This window comes from Pseudonaja textilis, chromosome 1, assembly GCF_049901715.1.
Source record: "Pseudonaja textilis isolate UNSWEBS1 chromosome 1, rPseTex1.2, whole genome shotgun sequence".
NCBI lineage: Eukaryota > Metazoa > Chordata > Lepidosauria > Squamata > Elapidae > Pseudonaja > Pseudonaja textilis.
In genome coordinates this window covers 327,213,970-327,236,516 of record NC_141990.1, presented here as the reverse complement: position 1 = coordinate 327,236,516, position 22,547 = coordinate 327,213,970, and the positions used below count along the sequence as shown (strand labels likewise).

General features: G+C 43.2%; 1 protein-coding gene across 4 annotated transcripts; it reads right to left on the bottom strand.

Annotated features, from left to right (window-relative positions):
- Window positions 1–491: 491 nt before the first annotated feature.
- Window positions 492–22,266, bottom strand: JSRP1 (junctional sarcoplasmic reticulum protein 1). Of its 4 annotated transcripts, none has more exons than XM_087922736.1 (7): window positions 22,051–22,266; window positions 12,143–12,281; window positions 10,692–10,738; window positions 6,609–6,915; window positions 5,318–5,461; window positions 2,946–3,025; window positions 492–2,496 (listed from the first exon to the last, which is right to left on the bottom strand). In XM_087922736.1, the coding sequence occupies exons 2-7, from the start codon at window positions 12,258–12,260 to the stop codon at window positions 1,828–1,830; spliced, it is 1,365 nt and encodes a 454-aa protein (XP_087778862.1). In that variant the 5' UTR covers window positions 12,261–12,281; window positions 22,051–22,266; the 3' UTR covers window positions 492–1,827. The 4 variants fall into 4 exon arrangements, with proteins under 4 accessions (XP_087778862.1, XP_026554773.2, XP_026554778.2 ...); XM_026698988.2 differs by having other exon boundaries at window positions 22,096–22,231; XM_026698993.2 differs by having other exon boundaries at window positions 21,741–22,115.
- Window positions 22,267–22,547: the final 281 nt, after the last annotated feature.

Below are 22,547 nucleotides of genomic sequence, written 5' to 3'. Positions count from 1 at the left end.
TGTTATTTTTGGGACACTACGGGTCATCACAGATAGATAGATAGAAGAAATGCAGATTTTCTTGGACAAAGTGTTTCAGTTCACATAAAAGCTGCTTTTTACAGTTCAAAAGGCCAAAATAATAGCCCAAGCACCTTGGAACACCAAAGACTGTATGATAGTCTGTGGTAGTGGTGGTATGCTACCGGTTCGGACTAGTTCAACTGAACTGGTAGTATAAAAATAAAAAAAAAGGCTCCGATCAGCTGAGAGGAGGAACAAAGAACCTCAGCTGAGAGGATAAAAGACCGAAAAGCACATGGGAGGGTTGCTCCTAGTTTTTTGTTTCTTCATCCTCTCAGCTGACTGGTTTGTTAGAGGAGCGCGCGTCAGGGACGTGCACACACACACACACACATGCACGTACAATCACCCACTGAACCAGTAGTGACTACGGTAGGATCCCACTACTGGTCTGTGGATTCTATTCCTTATATTAAAAAATGAAAATATTTAAGAAGTTCACAGCCGACATTTATTTCTGAAACTATTATGATTTTTCCTCAAACTGGCTGAGTACTTGAAACGATTTATCTGTAGTAACGTTTATATCGTAAAGAGAATCAGAGCTGGTTTCGCTTCACATTGATAGGCTTCATTTTGTGCAACACAGGGGGAAAAAAAAATCCACTTTTCCCACAAAATAGGAAAGAAGCAAACTCTGAGGAGCGGTCTTGCTTTTCTCTTGAAAAGTGACCAAAAAATAAAATAAAGTTGAGATATCTATCAATCGAGGTATGGGAGTTGCTAAAAACATCTAAGGTCCATTCCAGCATACAGACTTTTTTTGCTACACTTCTGAATGAAGAATTCCAGTTTTAAACATACAGCTTTGGTATCAACTCAAGAAAAGAAAAGAAAACACGCAATTGTGTACAAGAGAGGCAGTTCACACATTCCTGCTGCAAATCTCTGTATAATAAGGGTTTGGGCAATAACACCCCCTTGGGTGTGTGTGAGTGTGAGGCTCTCTCGAGTCAAGGACTGAGGTCCGTACAAAGGTTTAAGGCTTCCTCTGTTATGAAATCAAGATTGGCACTTCATTTGGAGATAACTGGGCAGGTAAAGGACACAGGAAGGAAGGAAGTGCTTTTTTTTGAGGTTCTCCAATGACTCTGGGGGACGCGGTGGACGCGTTGGCTCAGCGGCTAAGACTCTGAGCTTGTCGATCAGGAAGATCAGCAGTTCAGCGGTTTGAATCCCTAGCACTGCATAATGGAGTGAGCTCCCGTTCCTTGTCCCAGCTTCTGCCAACCTAGCATGTAAAATGTAAAGCATGTAAAAATGCAAGTAGAAAAATAGGGACCACTTTAGCGGGAAGGTAACACCGTTCCGTGCGCCTTCAGCATTTAGTCATGCCAGCCACATGACCACAGAAATGTCTTCAGGCAGTGCTGGCTCTTTGGCTTTGTAACAGAGATGAGCACCGTCCCCTAAAGCCGGGGAATCTTTACTTTTACCTTAATGACTCTGAGGGAGCGGTGGAGCAGGTAAGGCTGATCTGCTAAGTGACTCCTGTTCCCCTCCTGAGAATTTGGAGTTGCCGGTGCCACCACTACCAAAGGATCCTAGGAAGGCATAGAAAAGGCACCTCTCGCTTCCAACCCGGGAGAAGCCAAACGTGCCTTTCGGGGACCAGTCTCAACGGGAGCCACCCAGCTTCAAATCTGGGTGTCTTTTTGTGTCCCCCCACACTTTCAGGGAAAGGAGGCGCAGGAGAGAGTGAGAGCGAGAGGAAGACGCATATCCCTTGCCGCAGTGACCTCAAAAATCAGCAGTCCTTAAATCTCAGTCGTGCCTTTTCCACTCCTGAGATTTGGGCCGCCCCAAAGTCTTGGCACTGTCCTTGGGTGGTGGGAAGAGGGGCTTCTGAACCTGCCAGGGCTTTCTGTCCTTGGTGTCCTTCTCGTGCTTGAGGCGGCCTCTCCCCTTGCCGTGCTCATCCTTGGGGTGCCCCCTTCTTTTATCCAGTGAGGGATGCTCTTCCTTACGCTCTTTCAGTGGATGGGCTGTTTCACCATGTTTGTGGCGGTGGGTCTTCTTCCTCTCCTCCTCCTGCTTCTCCTTCCCCTTCCCTTCCCAGCGATGTCTCTTATCCCGAAGCTGCTGCTTCTCTTCATCGTCCTCCTGAGCTTTGCGGTCTTTCCGGCTTTTATTCTTGGAAGGCGTTTCTCGTTTGATTTTCTCCTGGATTTTCCTGAGGCCCACTTTTGGGACTGGTTTTTCCTCTGATTCTTCCTCTTCCTCTTCTTCTTCCTCTTCCTCTTCGATTTCTACTGGCTCTGGCTCTTCTTCTCCATCTTCTCCACCCTCCAAAGGCTCCTCCTCCTCCTCTTTTTCTTCTTCCTCAACTTCTAAAAGTTCCTCCTCTACTTCCAGGAGTTCCTCCTCCTCTATTTCAGGAGGTTCATCCATGTCCGACCAATCAAACCACCGTTCGTAAAACCACAGCTGCTCCTGGAAAGACAGAAAGATTCAACGGTTCTTCATAATGAAACGGTGGCTTCCAAAGTCCTGGCCTGGGATAGTTTAATCTTAAGGGCCATAGAACAGGACTCTTCCACATGCTCTTTGAATACTCCTGGAGACATTTTAGTCTAGTTTATTGAAAAGAAAGACTAGGGGAGACATGATAGCAGCATTCTCAGGACTATCTATGCCTCTGAAGGATATGAGGAAAATAAGAGGGACGGGGGGGCGGGAAGTTAAGCAAAGACTCCCCATCACAAAACAGCTGAACAAAGAATGAACACCCAATTCTCTTGATCCAGGAGAACTGGGTGCCCCTTAAGCAATTCCAGTGGTATTTAAACTGGACGGTTAACTTTTTAAAGTAGGTGGGTTTTTTTTTGCCCTCTGATGAAGTTTTACTGCGAACCATTTTGATCTTCCCACTTTTCACTCACCTGTTCCCCAGGACTGTCTCCTTGTGTGGTCCAGGCGCTCAGCTCGGCCTCAAGAACAGCCCCGCCATATTCTACTACCTCTGTAAAAGAGATGGGATGGTGAACAAGCTCCTGTATTCAAATGAAATTTTTTCTGCATATATTTCTGTGCTTGCTTTCATCCTGCTTTGATTACTTTTACAAATAAGGCAGCAAGCATACCTCAAACTCCTTCCTCCTCCTATTCTCCCCACAACGACAACCCTGTCAGGTGGGGAGAAAATGAATGACCCACTTTCATACCTAAGGCAGACTAGAACTCATAGTCTCCTGGTCTCTAGCCTGGTGCTTTAACCACTAGGCCAAACTGCCTCCTACATGGTCAAGATGCAGTGTGGAAGGGTATCCCCAGTGGTAGGATTCAATTTTTTTTACTGCAGGTTCTGTGGGCGTGGCAGGGGAAGGATACTATAAAATCTCCAATCAGAGGTGGAATTTGCCGGTTCTCCGAACTACTCAAAATTTCCGCTACCGGTTCTCCAGAACTGGTCAGAACCTGCTGAATACCATTTCTGGGTATCCCATACCTTGACGATGGAACTCTGGAAGATCCAAAGACTTAGTGGCGGCGGGGTAGCCTAATAATTTTAAATGTTGGAATTATAGTCAACCAACTTTTATCTTTATTGCGATGCTGTACCCAAAGAAAAGTTCAAATTATAAGAAACCTTAGAAAAAAGTATTTATTATTGTATTTTTATTTCTCACTCTTATTACAAATAACTCGATACAAATATCCACCACATTTTTATCCTCCGATTTTCCTCAAAACAACAACCCTCTGAGGTGAGTTGGGCTGAGAGAGAATGACCAGCCCAAAGTCACGCTGCTGGCTTTTATGGCTCAGTCAGGGCTTGAACTCATGGTCTCCTGCTTTTTAGCCTGATGCCTTACCCCACTAGATGGAACTGGCTAATAGAAAAAAGTATTTGACACTTCCCTCCTCTGTATCTCCCCCTCCAAATGTTTTTAAAACCCAAAGTTGCTTCCCCATTCGGCTCAATAGGGCCCCAGATGTTTGATCCAAGTCTCATTGTTTTGAGTTTCATGATTATTTGGCAAGTGAAGGGAATTCAGGGTGCTGAGGAAAAATAGGAACTTGGTGTTCCGCATATATTAATTGAGTGTTAACTATTCAACTATTCAACTGTTACAAAGTCTGCACAACTATTACTATTAATCCTCTCATCACTCCTTATCACCCATCCCCTCCCACTTGTGACTGTGTGACTGTAACTTTGTCACTTGTATCCTTACGATTTATATTGACTGTTTCCTAGGATGATTTGATTGCTTATTTGTACCCTGTGACTATCATTAAGTGTTGTACCTGATGATTCTTGACTCTTGACGAATGTATCTTTTCCTTTATGTACACTGAGAGCATTTGCACCAAGACAAATTCCCAGGAGTCCACACATGGCCCATTTTGGATGAAGGTAAGTACAGGGCGCACATGGAAGCTTGGGGATGGTGAAAAACGGGCCTCCTGGAAGTTCGGGAAGGCCAGAAATGGGCCTGTTTCCAGCTTCTCGAGAGCCTTCAGACCCCTGGGAGGCAGTTTTTGCCCTCCCAGAGGCTCAAGGAAAGCCTCCGGAGCCCGGGAAGGGCAACAACCTCCCCATACCATGGTGCAGGAGCAGGGGTGGGATTCAATTTTTTTAACAACTGGTTCTGTGGGCGTGGCTAAGTTGGTGAGCGTGGCTTGGTGGTCATGTGGTTGGCTGGGTGTGGCCAACTCAATATCACTCACATCAAAGGCACCATCTCCTCGCCTGGCCTCTCATGACTGTGGGGATGCTGCAACAGTCATAAGTGTGAAAAATGGTCATAAGTCAGTTTTTTCAGTGCCACTGTAACTTTGAATGGTCACTCCACACAAGCAAAGTACCAGCAAAGGAGGGGAAAAAAACTCCAGAGATGTTCCTGAGACAGGAAGTCTAGTCCTGCCAAGAATGTAATAAGGGTTAACGGGGAGGCAGTTTCTGTAAGCAACACCAGAATGTTTCCTTCCTGCCTTCCTTACAGGATTAGGCCAGGAATTTCATCTAACAACCGGTTCTCCAAACTGTTTAGAATGTAAACAAACGGTTCTAGCGAATAGGTGCGAACTGGTAGAATCCTACCCCTGTGCAGGAGGCTGACTAAGCCACGTCCACCATGGCTGCGCCCATCCAGCAAACGGGCAAAAACCTGTTGCTAAAATTTTTGAAGCCCACCCCTGTCCCTGCTCTAAGACAAGATCTCCAATGGAGGCAGCAGCTAGAAGAGGTGTGAAGGGGTGTGTGTGTGTGGCTTTGTTTGATCCAGGAGAAAGTGTGCTGCTCTCTTACCTTGAACCACCTGACAGCTCACACTGAGGAGAGCCAGGAAAGTTGCCACCAGAATGCATTTGTTCAAAGACAGATTTTCCCAAGGCAGCGTGTCCTTAGCAGCTCGGCTTTCTGTCTTTCGCTTCACAGAGACAAACTTGGGTGCTTCAAGCAGAGAAAAGGGAGGGCATTAGCACAGCAGCTTGGCTCTCCCACCATAAAGCCTTTTGCCACCAATTCCTGAGTGTTTTGAAGGTGATCTTTGCAATAAACACTGGATTGGAATTCAGGCCAAAGCTATGGAAAGATTCATCAATTCCCACAATGGGAGAACCAATGGAAAAAGTAATGGAGCTGACAGAGCGGGCAAAATTAACTACTCTAATTAAAGAAAAGAATGTACCCAGCTTGGTTTCTGCTTGGAAACTACTTCCGGACTCTATGCTTGAAAGAGAAGAAAAAAAAACCCCATTATTTTGGGTTTTGATGATTAGATTAGTTTATTGTTATAGAAAAGGCTAGTATTTATTAAATATGTTAAGAAAAAAGATGAGGTTGTAACCGTGTTTTGTATTAAATGGAAAATAAACTGAAAAATATGGGAAATCCCTACTCTTTTTTTCTTCTTTTCTCTTTTCCTTGCACTTCTTTAACTTTTTTCCTCCCTCCTATTTCCCTCTTTTATTTGTATTTTATATTAAAAGTTTTTAATAATAATAATAATAATTAAAAAGTTCAAGCCATGTTCCCATTTTTGTATGTCCATAGCTTTGGAGAAGCCCACATGCAGCGTGTAATGGCAGCCATGTTTCTTTGGATCAATGAAAAAAACAGAATTCAGAATAACAGAGCTATAAGGAACTTGGAGTTCCAAAGGTGCTTTTGCAAGAGGCAACCGGACTTTCTGTTTTTTTTCTTTGAAGAAGTTTTGCTTCTCATCCAAGAAGCTTCTTCAGCTCTGGTTTCAGCTCTTCAAGTTGAATACATCATTTTATAAACCTTCTATCATCGGTACTCACCTTTGCTCCTACAAATTGTCTCTTACAAATCAATCTTCCTAAGTAAAGCCTCCTGCAACTCTTTAGACTTCAATTCCTAGAATTCCTGCCTGCGATAAAAATTGCTGAGAATTCTGGGAGTTTCCTCCGTGCCTGCAAAGTTGTCCAGATCTGGAAAAACTGCTCTAAACCAAAAAATCCCTGGAGATAGAAGTCCCACCCTACAAGGGTTAAAGATGCACTTCCTCTCTTGCCCTTGGCATCTCTATGGCATCTCCAACATAATGCTTTATTGTCTCAAAGAAAAGTCATACCTGTTAGGTGTGGTTTCTCGGCTTGCGGTGCCTTTTCGACCCTTGGCACTTTCTCCGCCGCCTTTTCCAATATGGGTGGTTTTTCTACCCGTTGGGCTCTCTCAACCACCCTTTCAGCCCTCAGGACTTTTGCTGCAACTTGCTCGGCCCGAGGCAATTTAGTGGCCATTTCGGTCAACGGATGCTTCTCTGCTTCGAGTGATTTCTTAGGAAGCCCAGATGTTGTGGCTTCGCTCATGCTATCCACAAATTCATCGAGATCTTTCTCAACAATGTGGAGTGTGCCTTTCTGTTCCTCCTGCAGGCCCTGAAAGAGAACGGTGATGATGATCTACTAGTTTAGAGCAGCCCTGACCGAACTGGAAATGTTCTTATAATTTATTTGATCTCTTTAAAAACATCCCATATTTTCCTATTCTTTTTAAAAAACTTCTAAACATATTTGATGAAACCTGTTTCTACCCAGGATTGGAAATCTACCTTCAGTTGTTGTATATACCCTTCTACCTTCCCTCTGTCTATCGTAATAATTTGTTTTGAAGGCCAGTTGGATTTTTTTTTCCAGTTTGAAATTATGGGATTATTTCCATTTTCATCGTCTCTTATCTCTTCCCATAGCTCAAGGGTGTCAAACTCAAGGTCTGGGGGCCAGATCCAGGCTGCAGGGTGCTTAGATCTGGCCTGCGGGGCAACCCTGGAAACAGCGACCAGCCTGTGGTGCCTTTGCCAGCTAAAATAGAGCTCAGGAGGGCCCCGCGCAGCCCTTACGAACTGCATTTTTGCTGGCAAAGGGTTGCAGGAGTCTGTTGCTGCCAAAAACGCAGCTCGGAAGCCCATTTTTGCTGGCAGAGTGCTTGAGCCATGCCCATCCTGACTACACACACACAACACACATTGAGATCAAACCAGTGGTGGGATTCAGCCAGTTCTTACCACTTCGGAAGAACCGGTTTCTGAGCAGTTTTGTGAACTGGTTGTTGAAATAAATCATTAGGGTAAAGAACCGGTTGTTAAATTATTTGAATCCCACCACTGGGTCAAACGCAACCCAGATGCGGCCCTCAGTGTTATTAAGTTTGACACCCCTGCCATAGCTCCTCAGACTCCTTCACAAAATAAGTGTGTATCACAATACTTATTACCTCAGGTTTTGGATAAATCCCGATCAACTCCACCTACTGAACTATAAACGAACCATAGAGTGGCTGGGATTGCACATCTTACTGAATCATAAGCTAGACAATAATAAGGGGTCCTGGGTGCTCTTTGAGCTTGCTTGTTTTCCTGCAGACATTTCATTACCCTAACTAGGTAACATCATCAGGACTAGCACTGATGATGTTATCTAGTTAGGATAATGAAACCTCTGCAAGAAAACAAGCAAGCTCAGAGACCCCACATTTCAACCCTGAGATACAAACGTTCTCCTTTATTGTTAGACAATCATATTTTGACTTGCAGTTGATACCGAATAACTGAATAACAGAGACAGAAGGGACCTTGGAGGTCTTCTAGTCCACTCCCCTGCTCAAGTAAGAAACCCTATACCAGTGGTGTCTAATCTTTTTGGGCTTCTGTGCCAAAAATTGCACGCACAGCAGCGCGCACGCACTCCTGTGCCAGCACCCAGAATGCAATGTGCCCCCCCTCCCTACACCCCCTGCGCATGTGCACGCAATCCCCCTTACCTGCACTGTGCCTCACAGCTGATTTTTCAGTTGGTTCGAGGCCTTTGTCGGCCTCCCAGAGGCTTGGAAAAAGCCTCTGCAAGGCTTTTCGGGTTGAATTATAGGCCTGTTTCATCACTTCCGGTATTACAGGAAGTAACAAAACGGGCCTATCATTCTGAAAAGCCTTGCTTTTTCCAAGCCTCTGGGAGGCCAAAAAAGGCCTCAAACCAACTGAAAAAAATCAGCTGTGAGGTACGCATATGCGCAATGAGGTAAGTTTGCCTGCGGCTGGTGTACACTTGTGGCACGCATGCCATAGATTCGCCATCATGGCCCTATACCATTTCAGGCAAATGGTAGTCCAATCTCTTCTTAAAACCTCCAGTGATGGAGCATCCACAACTTCTGGAGGCTAGTCATTCCACTGATCGTTTTCACCGACAGGAAATTTCTCTTTATTTCTAGGTTGGCTTTCTCCTTGACTAGCTTCCATCCATTGCTTCTTGTACTACCTTCTGGTTGTATGAACTCAATTAGAGAGCCAACCAGCCTTATAGTTGAGAATGCATTTGGAGTCCCTTTTGTTTCCAAATCTCATCCCTGTACTATTTCTTTCAATGAGAAAAACAATAAGAGATTTACTTTAATGGGTACATAGGATAGCATTTATTAATGCTACGAATTATTATTGCAGAACAAAGCACTCTTACATGAGAGACTCAGAGAGAAGGTCAAGTTTTTGTTAAGTATTTTCAAATTTGAGGAGCCAAGGAATAGGTTTTCTATGGGTTGGACAATAAGTTTCTTTTTATGTGAGTTTGTTCATGGGTCTGCTTGCTGGAATTCCAGTGTCCTTGGCTACACTGATAAAATTCTCTGCTCTGTGAGTTCTCCTCTATTTTGACTACCTAGCTAGCGTGTAAGAATTGAAATGTATGGTGTTGTGACCATCACCAAGTCCAATATTTTAAGTCAGGTCAAGGAAATTACCATCAGCTCCTATTACACTAACTGTTGTACTCTGTTAAATTCCTGTGTTTACCTCAACTCTAAATGCTTAACTTTTATTCATTTTGAAGAAAAGTGACACCATGTGAGTTTACTCTTTGTTACCTAATTTATTATAGCAGTAGAAGAAGAAAAAATGCATACTTTTGCAGCTCATGAGGTTTCCTGTCTATTTAAGTTTTAAAGTTTTGGTTGCCACGGTGTAAAAAAGATGTTGAGACTCTAGAAAGAGTGCAGAGAAGAGCAACAAAGATGATTAGGGGGCTAACACATAAAAAGAACGATGGCTGGAATTCGGTATGGCTAGTTTGATGAAAAGAAGGACTAGGGGGTGATGTGATAACAGTTTTCCAATATCTCAGGGGCTGCCCCAAAGAAGAGGGAGTCAAGCTGTTCTCCAAAGTACCAGAGGGCAGGTCAAGAAGCAATGGGTGGAAACTAATCAAGGAAAGAAGCAACTTAGAACTAAGGAGAAATTTTCTGACAGAACTGTCAGGAATCAGTGGAACAACTTGCCTCCAAAAGTTGTGAATGCTCCAACACTGGAAGTTTTTAAAAAGATGTTGGATAACCATTTGCCCGAAGTGTTGTAGGGTTTTCTGCCTAAGCAGGGGGTTGGACTAGAAGACCTCCAAGGTCCCTTCCAACTCTATTATTCTATTCTATTCTAAATATTGGACAAGTTGGGTTCTCTCCCAAACGTCCTACGGCAAGAACCTTTAGGAAATGTTTTAAATGTTCATAAAGATACAGCCGGTTAACATTTTAAAAAGAGACAAAGAAGTGCCTTTCAAGATCTTTACAACCAGTACAAGAAGAAAGACAAAGTTGCAAATGATTTGGCCAAATGACTGCAGCTGGTCAGTATGTGTCCATCAGCACTCAGCTCGGCAGGACTGTTTGTCCTTAGCTGGCCTGGAAATTTAGGAGTTCTCTTGGCAACAATATTTGGACCAACTGACAATTGTTCCTGTCTTTTTCAGAAGTTTAGGGAGAAGGTTCTGAACCAAATGCAAATGATCGACTTGTGCTATCCAGAGCTGCAAAAACCAATCAATAATGGGAAATTTACATAAAATACATAAATAATAAAATAAAACTAGGTAGCTCAGAAATGCTGGAAAAGATACTACCTGAGTCCCATGTCTCAACAAGAGATCAAATTCTCTTTCTGCCATACTATTTCCCAGCTTTTGGGGGGTGGGTGGTGGGGTGGAGAGATAGAGTTAGTTGCCCATCACAAAAATGCTGTAATAATCATTCAGTCTGGAGGCAAATATCAGGATTTGCAAGCAAACATGTCTGGTTCAGACTCTTTAAGACTTGGAGAGATACCTCAAGGCCTAGAGACAGATGTGTCTTGTGAAGCAACTTTTAAAACATGCCTCAACGCTCGGCTACTTACGTTTGTGCTGCCGTTCACTTCTTCTTGATTTGTAGGTATCTTGGCATCTGTTAAAACACACCCATCCCTGCATTTATTCATGGTTTTCAGTTATTGCACTTATATTTCACTTTCCCTTTGTGAGCTCAGAACAATTTTAATTGTTTCTTCACCAAGCATGAAGAGGCCGTGTTTTTGAACCCTCTCAATAAAGGGATATTTATATGAACACCATAATAACACATTGATTTACATTATCCTTGGGTTTTGAGAGGTTAGAACAAGGCTTTTCAAACTTGGTATGTTTAAGACTTGTGGACTTCAACTCCCAGAATTCCTGAGCTCACATGACTAGAGGAGGAATTCTGGGAGTTGAAGTCCACAAGTCTTAAAGCTGTCAAGTTTGAAGAGCCCTGTCTTAGAACTTAGAATCATAGCATTGGTAGGACTGCAATTTGGCAGTTCAAATCTCACCAGGCTCAAGGTTGACTCAGCCTTCCATCCTTCCGCGGTGGGTAAAATGAGGATCCAAATTGTTGGGGCAATATGCTGACTATGTAAACTGCTTAGAGAGGGCTGTAAAGCACTATAAAATGGTATATAAGTCTAAGTCCACGGGTCTCCAACCTTAGCAACTTTAAGACTTGTGGACTTCAACTCCCAGAAGCAAAGCTGGCTGAGGAATTCTGGGAGTTGAAGTCCACAAGTCTTAAAGTTGCTAAGGTTGGAGACCCCTGGTCTAAGTGCTATTGCTATTGCTTTTGGAGGTCTTCTAGTCCAATCTGCTACCCAAGCAGGAGACCCTATCATTCTGGATTGTCCAAATGGCTGTCCAATCTCTTCTTTAAAACCTCCCGTGATGGAACACCCACAAGCCATTCCACTGATGAATTGTTCTCGCGGTCAGGACATTTTTTCCTTAGTGCTAGGCTGGAGCTCTCTTTAATAAGTTTCTACCCATTACTTTTTGTCCTGCCCTGAGGCACTTTGGAAAATAAGTTGACCCCTTCATCTCTGTGACAGTCCCTCCTACAAAGTTTCCGATAAACTTCAATGGAAGAAGCTGGATTTGCTTAACGACCACCTGGTTCACTTAATATCAGCAGCAATTCACTTAACAACCATAAAATCAGGCACAAGCAGTGGTGAGATTCAGCCAGTTTGCACCAGTTTTGGAGAATCGGTTGTTAACTTTTTGAGCAGTTTGCTAAACTGGTTGTTGGAAGAAATCATTAGGGCAGAGAACTGGTTGTTAAATTATTTGAATCCCACCACTGGGCGCAAGTCACTTAACGGTCACCTTGCAGAAGGTCTGATCCCAAATTGGGATTCTAAGTCAAGGACTACCTAGCGTGAAAAAAACCCTGTGGGGTGCTGTTATAACTAAATACACCTGAGAAGTAAAGTTTTCCTTAGCAGGCATGATAAAGCAACAGTACAAACCTCAAATAACACTCTGAACACAGTCCTACCTTTTGTATTGTGTTCTTTCAGATGATTGTGAATGTCTTCCTGCTGGGTGAGAAGCTCTTTCACAAAATCTGGGCCTTCTTCCCTTTGTTCCAACTGCTCACGAGGACTTGTAGCCATGTCACCCCCTTGGTATTCTGCCTAAGCAGATAGAAAAAGAACACTCACGCCTTTTTTAGCACTATTAAGACCTATTTAGTTGGTATTTTAAGGCCAACTCTGCAGAGTTTTGCTCATCTTAAAAATAATAATAATAATAAAAATCTAGAGATGAAGTACAGCCATAAGTTGGATGGCTTGAACACTTGCAATTTTTCCTACTACCCATGGGAAGATAGCAGCAACAAAACATTGACTTTGAGGCTTTGGGAATGGACATAGGTGTGCCTAGCAGCTCTAGATGGTGCTGAGTGCTGGCCAATCACCAAATGTGTTGAGTGCTCTTTACTAGCCCTGGAGATGTGCATGCTTCGTTGGTCATTAGGTGTTTCTCTCCTTGACTATCAGCAATGAAACAGTTTGGAAGCAAATGGCCGCTGTGCCAATATCAGAGAAATTATGAGAGAAAAGCCTACAGTGATGAAACCAAATTCTACAAGCAGCACCCCACACCGTAACCTACACCGCCTTCCGTTTTAATATAAATGACAAGCGCCTGCGTGGAAGGCCAAAGCAAGATGGCAAGATAAATGTAGTCGTGAAAAATGCCCAGTTGGATCCAGATGCTGAGTTTAATCCCACAAGATGGCGCTTGTTGGCCGTGGACCCGCAGGAAAAACAGGAGGAGGAAGAGGAGGAGGAGGAGGAGGAGGAGAATGGAAAGTCTACCATAGATGAGGGAACTGCATAAATGGAAAACAGAGGCAAGTTGGGTAGATTTTATTTATTTATTGAATTCAATTTATATAGATAATCTAATTAGCTGAAGTCTTGATTGGGAGCTAAAAGTCACAGTACATGATTGATTGGGTAGAAATAGATCAAAGCAAGTTGGTTCTTGAGAAGACATTCTTTTCCAATTTGCTCCTGTCCATTTTTGCAAGTTCCCTTGTTTTGTTTTTTACAATAAACAATAAATAAACTTTGGGAATTGACCTTTTCCTTCCATTTCTTTATATCTTTCTTCAAAATGTAGAACTCCCTTTGGAAAAAAAAAAACCCCAAAAGGCTTTGGAGAAGAATTTTCTCAGGTTTTTAAATAGCAATTGAGTTTCCCTCACTAGAAATGCTTCCTTCACACTTGGATACATAAAACCCAGGCCTCGCCTGCACAGTCATCCTTAAAGCCTCCAAGCAGTTTTCTAAGAATAGGGATATGAAATCTAGTATGCTGGCCCACTTCCAGTCTGGGAAATGCCATTCTGATTTGGCGATGTATCAAAACATTAATCAGCCAAGCACAGTTTTAAAAAGACGAAGGCTGGGTTTTTTTTTTCTTTTTCAACATTTAAGCTGTGCAACGTAAGTGAATCTGAATATCTCTTTAAAAGATTATTTTTAAATCCTGCCTTTATTATTTTTATAAATAACTCAAGGCGATGAACGTAATTAATACACCTCCCCTTATTTTTCTCACAACAGTCCTGTGAGGTGGGTTGACCTGAGAGAGAGAGTGATTGGCCCAAAGTCACCCAGCTGGCTTTCATTCCAAAGGCGGGACTAGAACTCACTGTCTTCTGTTGATTGGTTACCCAACCAGCTTTTGTGCCTGAGGCGGGACAAGAACTCAGTATTCTGATAATTGGCCCATAGCCACCCAGCGAGCTTTCATGCCTTAAGGTCAGCAGTGGGACCTTACCTGTCCCACTACTGGTTGGGTGATCTCGTGCGCGCACACCTAATGTGTGTGCGCAGCTTTCTCCACACCAGCTGAGGCCTGCAGCGCCAATCAGCTGAGAGGATAAGAACAAGAGAAAAGTGCAGGGGCGGCCGGGAGGGCCAATCCTGGGCTTTTCTCTTCTTTCTCCTCTCAGCTGATTGTCGGAGGCTTTTTTCCCTCCTCTCAGCTCATCCTTGGAGACTTTTTGGGTCCAAACTGGTAGCATACCACCACTGCTTAAGGTGCAAACTAGAACTCACAATTTCCTGGTGCGTTAATAAAATCACTAGACCAAACTGTCTTTCCATTATTATTAGTTTTTGTACTTAGCTCAAGACTAAACAGTAAGTTCCAAACTTGCGACTACATCAGGGGAGGTTGTGACCCAAATTCTCAAGAAGACCCATCTTCAGAACCATTTCACTCACACATGCTAAGGCCCTGCCATCCAATTTAAAACTGCAAATATCCCTGGGTTCTAAAAACGCATCCGGGAAGGTTCTGGTACAAAAATCATATGTTAAAACTTTGGACAAGCTAAGGAACCATGTTCCTTAGTTAAAGACTAAGTTAGTCCTGCAGTTTCTTACAAATATTATATAAACACGGAAGCCTGGCCGTGATTGTCCATACCATGTAAATACACAAGCATGCACTCCGTGCTAAATCAGTATTATATATTTCTCTAAAACAGGATTGTTAAACTCAATTTCATTGAGGGCCGCTTCAGGGCTTTGATTGACCTGGGGGAGGGGCAGGTGGGCATGGCTGACCTGGTGGGTGTGGCCAACTGAGTGGGCACGGCCAGCTTGACACCACTCCCCACCCTGCTGGCATGTTTCCCCTTCGCACTGGGTAGACTAGGCTGGAACCATGCTGGCCCAATTTTTCCTCTTTGCATTTGGTAGACCAGGATGGCCCCATGTGGGACCAGATCCGACCACGTTGCAGATCGGATCTGGCCCATGGGCCTTGAGTTTGAGACCCCTGCTCTAGAACATGTATTTCTCTAATCCCAACAGCTGAAAGAAAACTCCACTTTCCCTACCCATTCAAACTAGACATGCATTTCACTCAGTAGTGCGATTCAAAATTATTTACTACCGGTTCTGTGGGCGTGGCTTGGTGGGCATGGCGTGGCTTGGTGGGTGTGGTTTGGTTTGGTAGGTATAGCAGGGGAACGATACTATAAAATCGCCATTCCCACCCCACTCCTGGGGGAAGATTACTGCAAAATCCCATTCCCTCCCCACCCCACTAACCTGCTTTCCAGCTCCGTTCTCCTGTGCAGGGCAACAAAGGAAGACCCAGCCGATCATCTGGGACTCAGGAGTCAGAGAATAGATGGGGGTGGAGCCAGAGGTGATATTTGCCAGTTCTCCAAACTACTCAAAATTTCTGCTACTGGTTCTCCAGAGCTGGTCAGAACCTGCTGAATACCACCTCTGATTTCATTCCTCTATGATAAAAAAAGCTATATCTTAAAGAAATTTACACCTCTCTGCATGTGTTCAGAGAACGCAAACTTTAGAGATACAGCGGAGTTTCTGTAACAAGGACTTATACTTTTTCCTTATCACTCAGAACCCCAGAGACACAAATAAATTACTGTATCTTCCTCTCATCCAGAGGATGATTAGAAGTGCAGCAAAGAAATTGAATCATTAATGCAACTTTTGTTTTTGAGAGCTAGGAATTTTGCCGCATTTGTGCGTTAACTAGAAATGACCTTAACTCACCAAAATAGAAAACTAACAGAGACACTTTTCATTACAGGTAGTCCTTCACTTACAACCATTGCTTTAGCAATGGTGCAAAATTACAACAGCACAGAAAAAAGTGACTTTTGACCAGTCTTCATACTTACAACTGTCATAAGCATCTCCACGGTTATGTGGTTAGAATTCAGATGCTTGGCAATTTAACACTGGTTGCAGGATCCTGGGAAAATTGTATACACTTAATGACCATACGATTCACTTAACCACTTAAGCAATTGCTTTAACAATTGTGCCAAAACAGTTGTAAAATTGGGCATGACACACGTAAAAACTTCCTTGCTTATCAATGGAAATTTTGGTCCCAATTGGGATAGTAAGTCGAGGATTACCTGTATTTATTTCCACTGAGTGGAAAAAGGTAAGATCAATCACATTAGATCTGTTTGGATTTCTATTAGAGTCCAGTTTACAAGTCCAGAGTTTGCCTGCAATACTGCACTTTAACCATTGGTGGCGCAGTGGTTAAAATGCAGTATTGCAGGCAAACTCTGCCCACAGTCAGGAATTTGATTCTGACAGGGCTCAAGGTTGACTCAGCCTCCCATCCTTCTGAGGTCTTTAAAATTAGGAACCAGGTTGTTTGGGGCAATATGCAAATAATGTTTACATTGTAAACTGCCCTTAGAGTACTGTAAACGGGACTCTCTATATATGGGGAAGTATATAAGCTCAAATGCTTGTTATGCTACTATTAGGAAAAAAGCTGTTGCATTTCTGTCATTAGAATATCTCCAATCATATCTGCCATAGCTAATGCAAAGGCTACAGAATTATACTGACAGGAAAAAGACAAGGTCGGAACACTAGAAAACACAGACTTGCAATAATGCACTTATTCTGTATGTTAGTATACAGAATACATAATAACAGAGTTGGAAGGGACCTTATAGGTCATCTAGTCCAACCCCCTGCTCAAGCAGGAGACCCTATACAATTTCTGACAGATGGCTGTCCAGTCTCTTCTTGAAAACTTCTGAAGGCAAGCTGTTCCATTAGTTATTTGTTCTCACTGTCAGAAAATTTCTCCTCCTATCTAAGTTGAATCTCTCCTTGATCAGTTTCCATCCATTATTCCTTGTCTGGCCTTCGGGTGCTTTGGAAATTAGGTTTACCCCTCCTCTCTGTGACAGCCCCTCAACTTTGCTTCTGTATAAGGAATGACCAATTGCTCCCCGTTGTGGAGACTTGGAATGACTTGTCCTTAAAGGAAGCAGTTGGAAAATAGCACAGGCAGAACACAAATCCAATAGAACTATTGGCAAGTAAAAAGGAAAGGGTGCGTGAATATTTAACCATATTGACCTAATAGTGTGGGTAAATGTTTAACTGTATTAAGCTTTATCTAATTATTTAAAAACTAGACCACAAACAGAGCTATTACAGGGAAAAGCAACGCTTAGCATGTCTTGAACATATTTGCAAACATCAAATAGGAAACCAAATCATGTTTTCTTGATCAAACTTCTAGGATCTTTCTAGGCTTCAGGTTTTCCAGTGCATCTATGCACACATATTAAGGGTAGAAGGGGTAGCGGTTATCATCCCGCAGGTATTTTTCAAAATTAAAATGCAAGTTGTTTAATTTTTATTGGGCTCAGGTACACCTCCAGAGGGTGATGAGGAAGACTCAGAAGGAGAGAAGTTGGAATTGAGAAAAGGATGTGGGGAGGAAGGGATTTCTGCATGCGTATGGTTAGCGGTTGTGTGAGAAATCCTTGGTAAATTGTATGCAGAGCTGTAGTTTTTGTCCCATAATGCAGACTTGATTTGCAGAAAGGCTCATATTCTTTTCCCAGTGAAAGGAAATGTCAGAGTTGGAAAAAAAATATCAGAAAGCAGCTGTCAGCAGGCCAGATGTTGATAAGCTGCTTCAGCATAAGGTATGTTTTTAGTTTTGAGGAGAACTCACAGATAGTGATATAGTATATTTTTGCCTATAGAGAATCACAAAATAAGCGAGGAAGGTTTTTCCTAAAGAATCTGCTTCAAAGAAGAAACGATATAGTAGCACAATCTTTCTTCCTTCTTCCCTCTCTCCCTTCCTCCATCCTTCCCCTCCCCCTCTTTTATTAACCACGAACTCAGAAAAACCGGTCTACTGCACATTGTCCAAAATATAACTATTTTATACCACTGATTGATCTGTCCAAGTCTTTTGTGATTCTCTTCAGTTTTCTAGAGTATCGAGGAAAAATCATTTCTATTCTACTAACTGAGGTCCTTCTAAATTCAACTTACAGAAGTAACTAAAATACAAATAAAAATAAATTTCAATTTAATCTGAAAAATAAGAGAACACGCCCACACCTACATATTTTGTGACAGCCAGTGTGGATGTACTACTGTAGTGATGGACTAGAAATAACGAGGTAAAGGTTTTTGTCTTCCCTGAGTCATGAAAACTGGCTTGCTGACTTTGGGACAGTCATTCTTTCTCAGCTTTAGATTCTGAAGTCAAAAAGTATCTGTCCATCAACCCACTCTGGGCAAGAATGATAGATTACAGTCCATGAACTCCAATGAAGAGGCTTCATCCTATAGTGAATTGATATTGCTTTGTACATTTATTTGTCACATATCTCTATCTATCTCCCGATCTGTCTGTCTGTCTATCTATCTATCTATCTATCTATCTATCTATCTATCTATCTATCTATCATCTATCTATCTATCTATCCTGTTTCTCCAACAATACGGCCTCCCCCAATAGGAAGTCCCAGCATGTTTTATAGGCATGAAATGAAATTAAGCCCCTCCCCCCAAATTAAGGCCTATATTAAATCATGCGAAATGGGGAGGGGGAATGGTGGAGGGGCTTGCCGTTAGGAAGTACTTTTGTTGCACATCCGGATATGGTGCTGCCTGCGTTGACCCTGATACGAAGTGCCCCACCAACGCCGAGGTCAACATCCAAGCCGTCGCCGCCCGCCCGCCTGAAGATGCAAGGTGGGGAATTAAGTCACCCCCGAAAAGACGGCCTAGCCATTTTTTCGGGGCTCAAAAAAAAATAAGACCCGGCCTTATTATATGAGAAACACGGTATCTATCTATCTATCTATCTATCTATCTATCTATCTATCTATCTATCTATCTATCTATCTATCTATCTATCTATTTATCTATCTTTCTATCTATCTTCCAGTTCCTTTAACTAAAGTTTATCTACTTTATTTGGGTGTCATTTTCTTTTAAAGAATGTTAGGGCACTTCTACAGATTTCAACGCTTCTAATCTTCTGTAATATTTTTGGAACATTTTCCAAGCCATCCTGAAAATTCTGATTGAAAGGTGAGATGTAAACCCTTCAATTAAATTAGCATTAAATTAACAAAACAGATAACTTTCTTCTCCTCCATTCCAGAGATTGTGTTGAGGAAAAACAACATTAAAACATATTTTATGTATTTACCAAAACAAAAACACAGTATTTAGCTAATGTTCTAAATAAAAACTTGGAGCAAAACAGTTTTTTTTAAAAAAAAGGCAAGATGGTGCTTTATACATGCCCAGAGAAGAACTTTGGTTCCAGAATGAGGAAACAGCCAATGAAAATATCTCATTGGAAGGCCTTCAAAGAAGACTTCTAGCACAGGAGTCGCCAACCTTTTGGACCTCAGGGACCACCAAACTCATAATTTTAAATCCCGCACACCAGAGACCCTGGGAAAATTCCAAAAATGTCTGCAGGAAAATTCCCCACCCTGTTTTCCTATCGATCAATCATTCTTTATTTGGGATCGCAGGTTACAGTCTCCAGCTCAGTTCTCAGGGGTAGAGAGAGAGAGACTTCTAGCTTCATGCAAGGAAAGCAGCAGAAGCAGCACAAGTCTTTCTCTCCCACAAACTCTGCCAGAAATGAGTCTTTGCCGGTGCAGCCTCTTGGAGCAGGAGGCCTTGCAGGGTCCCAAAGACTCGTTTCTGGTGGAGTTTGAGGGAGATAAAGAAAGACTTTTGCTGCTTTCCTTGTGTGCAGCCAAAAGCAAAAGAAGAAAGAAGCGGAAAGAAGCAGCCCAATAGCCAGGTGAGACATGTGGGGTGAATGGGGCAAGTTCCCCCCTCCGCCCTTTCCCCTCTCCCCTCACTACCTTGTGTTGTTCGCAATGCAAGTGACGCAAGCCTTGTGTTCCCACGGGCCATGTGGGCAGCACAGCCTTGTGTTCCTGCGCAGCCTGGATTAATTGCTTTGAGGAGTGCTTTGGGGGTGACATTTCTCTGCGGACCATCAAAATTTTCTCATGGACCACCAGTGGTCCCTGGCCCACTGATTGGCAACCACTGTTCTAGTAGACCGTAATGCATTTCATGTACAGCTATCCTCTTTTTGCATTTACTATAACTACAGACATCCCAGCTTAGTGGCTTTATCTTTGCAGAAACAGACAGATTAGAGTGAAGTATCATAGAGAAGAAAGATGGTGAGTTTTAGGTTTGAGGGAGGTTTCTCTTGGATCCTGGTGGGCTTATCACCTATCAGCATAGAGCAATGCTTCGAGGAGTCCTAGGGACAGGATCTAATTGCTTGTTAACACTTCGATAATGCCCTGGAATGATGATTTGTTGGCAGCATCTTCTGTGAGAAATTAGTAATTAGGTCTTGATTGGAGGATTAGGATGGGAATTTGGGGGGAGGGAAGTTCAATCTCACCTCACCAGGACATTTGTCTTACAGAGTAGAAGACAGAAAAGGATGTCCATGTCTAACCACCTTTGCGGTTCTTTATCAGAGCTAACAAACCAATGATTTCAAGAGCACAGATTGAGTCTTGCTGGTTCTCTCCTCAGTGAAGGTCCTTCTAACACAGGGGTGTCAAACTCAAGGCCTGTGGGCCAGATTTGGCCCACAGGGTGCTTAGTTCTCTCGCCCGCAGGGTTGCCCTGGAAACAGTGAAGGACCGTCCCACAGTGCCTCTGCCAGTGGGAAAATGGAGCTTGGGTGGGCTGTGAGCAGCCCTCCCAGGCTCTGATTTCAGCCACGACGGTCTCCTGCAACCCTCTGCCAGAGAAAACAGATCTCCCAGAGGGCTGCAGGAGACAGTCGCAGCCAAAAATGGGGCCTGGGGGGGCTCAGCTCCCCCCCGAGCTCCATTTTCATTGGCAGATGGCTGCAAGAGGTCATCACAGCCGAAAACGGAGCTTGGGACCCATTTCGCTCGCAGAGTGCTCGTCATTACAGGTACCCCCAACACAAGTGACGTCAAGCTGGCCGCGCCCACCATGGCCACATCCACCTGGCCCCCAAGATCAAACACAACCCTGATGCGTCCCTCAACGAAATCGAGTTTGACACCCTTATTGTAGCACAACCTGTATAAGACCTGCCCACCATCTAAGAATTGCAATGCATATACAACTGCACACTGCTATAGTGTCAGCATAATTAATTCATATATATATGTCTGGAAACTCCATGCAGTTTAGTTTCTGTGAACAGAAATGTCACCCTGCCACAGACGAGAATCCTACAAGGGGAGGCAGTAGGATTTTGGAAATAACAGAGGGACCTTTTTTCAAATCAGTTGAAATCAACTTTAGATGGCAGATTTGTCCGAGACAACTCTGACCATTAGAGCTACAATCAGTTGTAATTTACAATTAGGAAGCAGCTCTGTGAGCCTAGAAAAAAAAGAAAAGACACAACTGCTTGGACTCAAAAAGTAAGGCTCTGCAGGCACTTTGTCTATGCAACCAATTGCTTTCAAGGGATTTACACAGTCCTTGTGGGCAATGGATCTCTACAGAAAGACATACAGCATCCAAGCAAGGCTCTCTGCTACACACAGGTCCATAATAACAATAACCTTTGCTACTAAATATGAGTAAAATACCACCTGCCTTTTCTCTAAACCCATTAGCTGGCTTGCAAACAGGCAGGTTCTCCCCCACCCTACCCAATCCCCTCCCAAACTGTTCACCTGCTGTTCACTTTTAACTAGCAAGGGAAAGCCCACTTAAGCCCACTAAAGTTAGTGTAACCGGCATTTCAATCATAAAAGAAAATACCTTTCCACCTTCATTGCTGTGTTTAATTTCTCGCCTAAACCAGCAAAGGGCAGCAGCTCCCAGGGAGCCGAAATGGGGCTTCACAGAGGCTGCTGCTGACTCAACATCAAAGAGTCATCCAAAAATAGTTTCCTTTCCTATCCAGGCAAAACCATGCAAGGCAGCCGAATTGGACTACAGCCGAACGTTGCTCCGTCAGCCTGGGGGAACCACAAGAACCCAGCTTGCAGATCATGGACCCACACGGTCCTCAGTAGTTGCGGCTCTGAGGTGTTGCTCAAACCCACATGCATAGGTAGATATAATGTACCCTTTTAAAGGCAGAGCCCCGAATTATTGCTCGTCCGCGGCATACCAGGGTTCAAATCGCACCCGTCTGGTCTTCGACTTGTCGCCTGGATTACTTGCCTTCTCCTTCTCCCTCTTCAATTCACACAGCTGTAATATACAGCAACAGGTGTTGGACCCTTTCTGAAGAAAACATTAGCCAATCAAGGAGCTCTTTCTTGCCTGGGGAATTATAGAACTAAGACAAAATTAGATGAAATGTTATTAGGAACCCAGGAGAAGATGATAAAAAAAAAAATCTATCAAGTCTTATTGGAATTTAAATTAGAAGGAGAAAAAGTAAAGGAAACGATGGTGGTATGGATGAAAATTTTGGGGTATAGCATTAATTTAGACAATTGGCAATTATTATGGAAAAGAAATTAAAAAATGACTTTAGCTATACCGTTTAAGGAAAATCTGTACAAATTATTTTATAGGTGGCACATACCTTCATTGAGATTGGCAACAACGTATTCA

Bases quoted from the DNA above. Each gene is read 5' to 3' on its own strand.
- JSRP1 (XM_087922736.1), bottom strand. From the start codon at position 12,260: ATGGCTACAAGTCCTCGTGAGCAGTTGGAACAAAGGGAAGAAGGCCCA. The intron at 6,916-10,691 runs GTAAGTAGCCGA...GTTCTCTTTCAG, and splicing joins AAGTGAACGGCAGCACAAAC to GGCCTGCAGGAGGAACAGAA. The intron at 2,497-2,945 runs GTGAGTGAAAAG...CTGTCTTTCCAG, and splicing joins GAGACAGTCCTGGGGAACAG to GAGCAGCTGTGGTTTTACGA.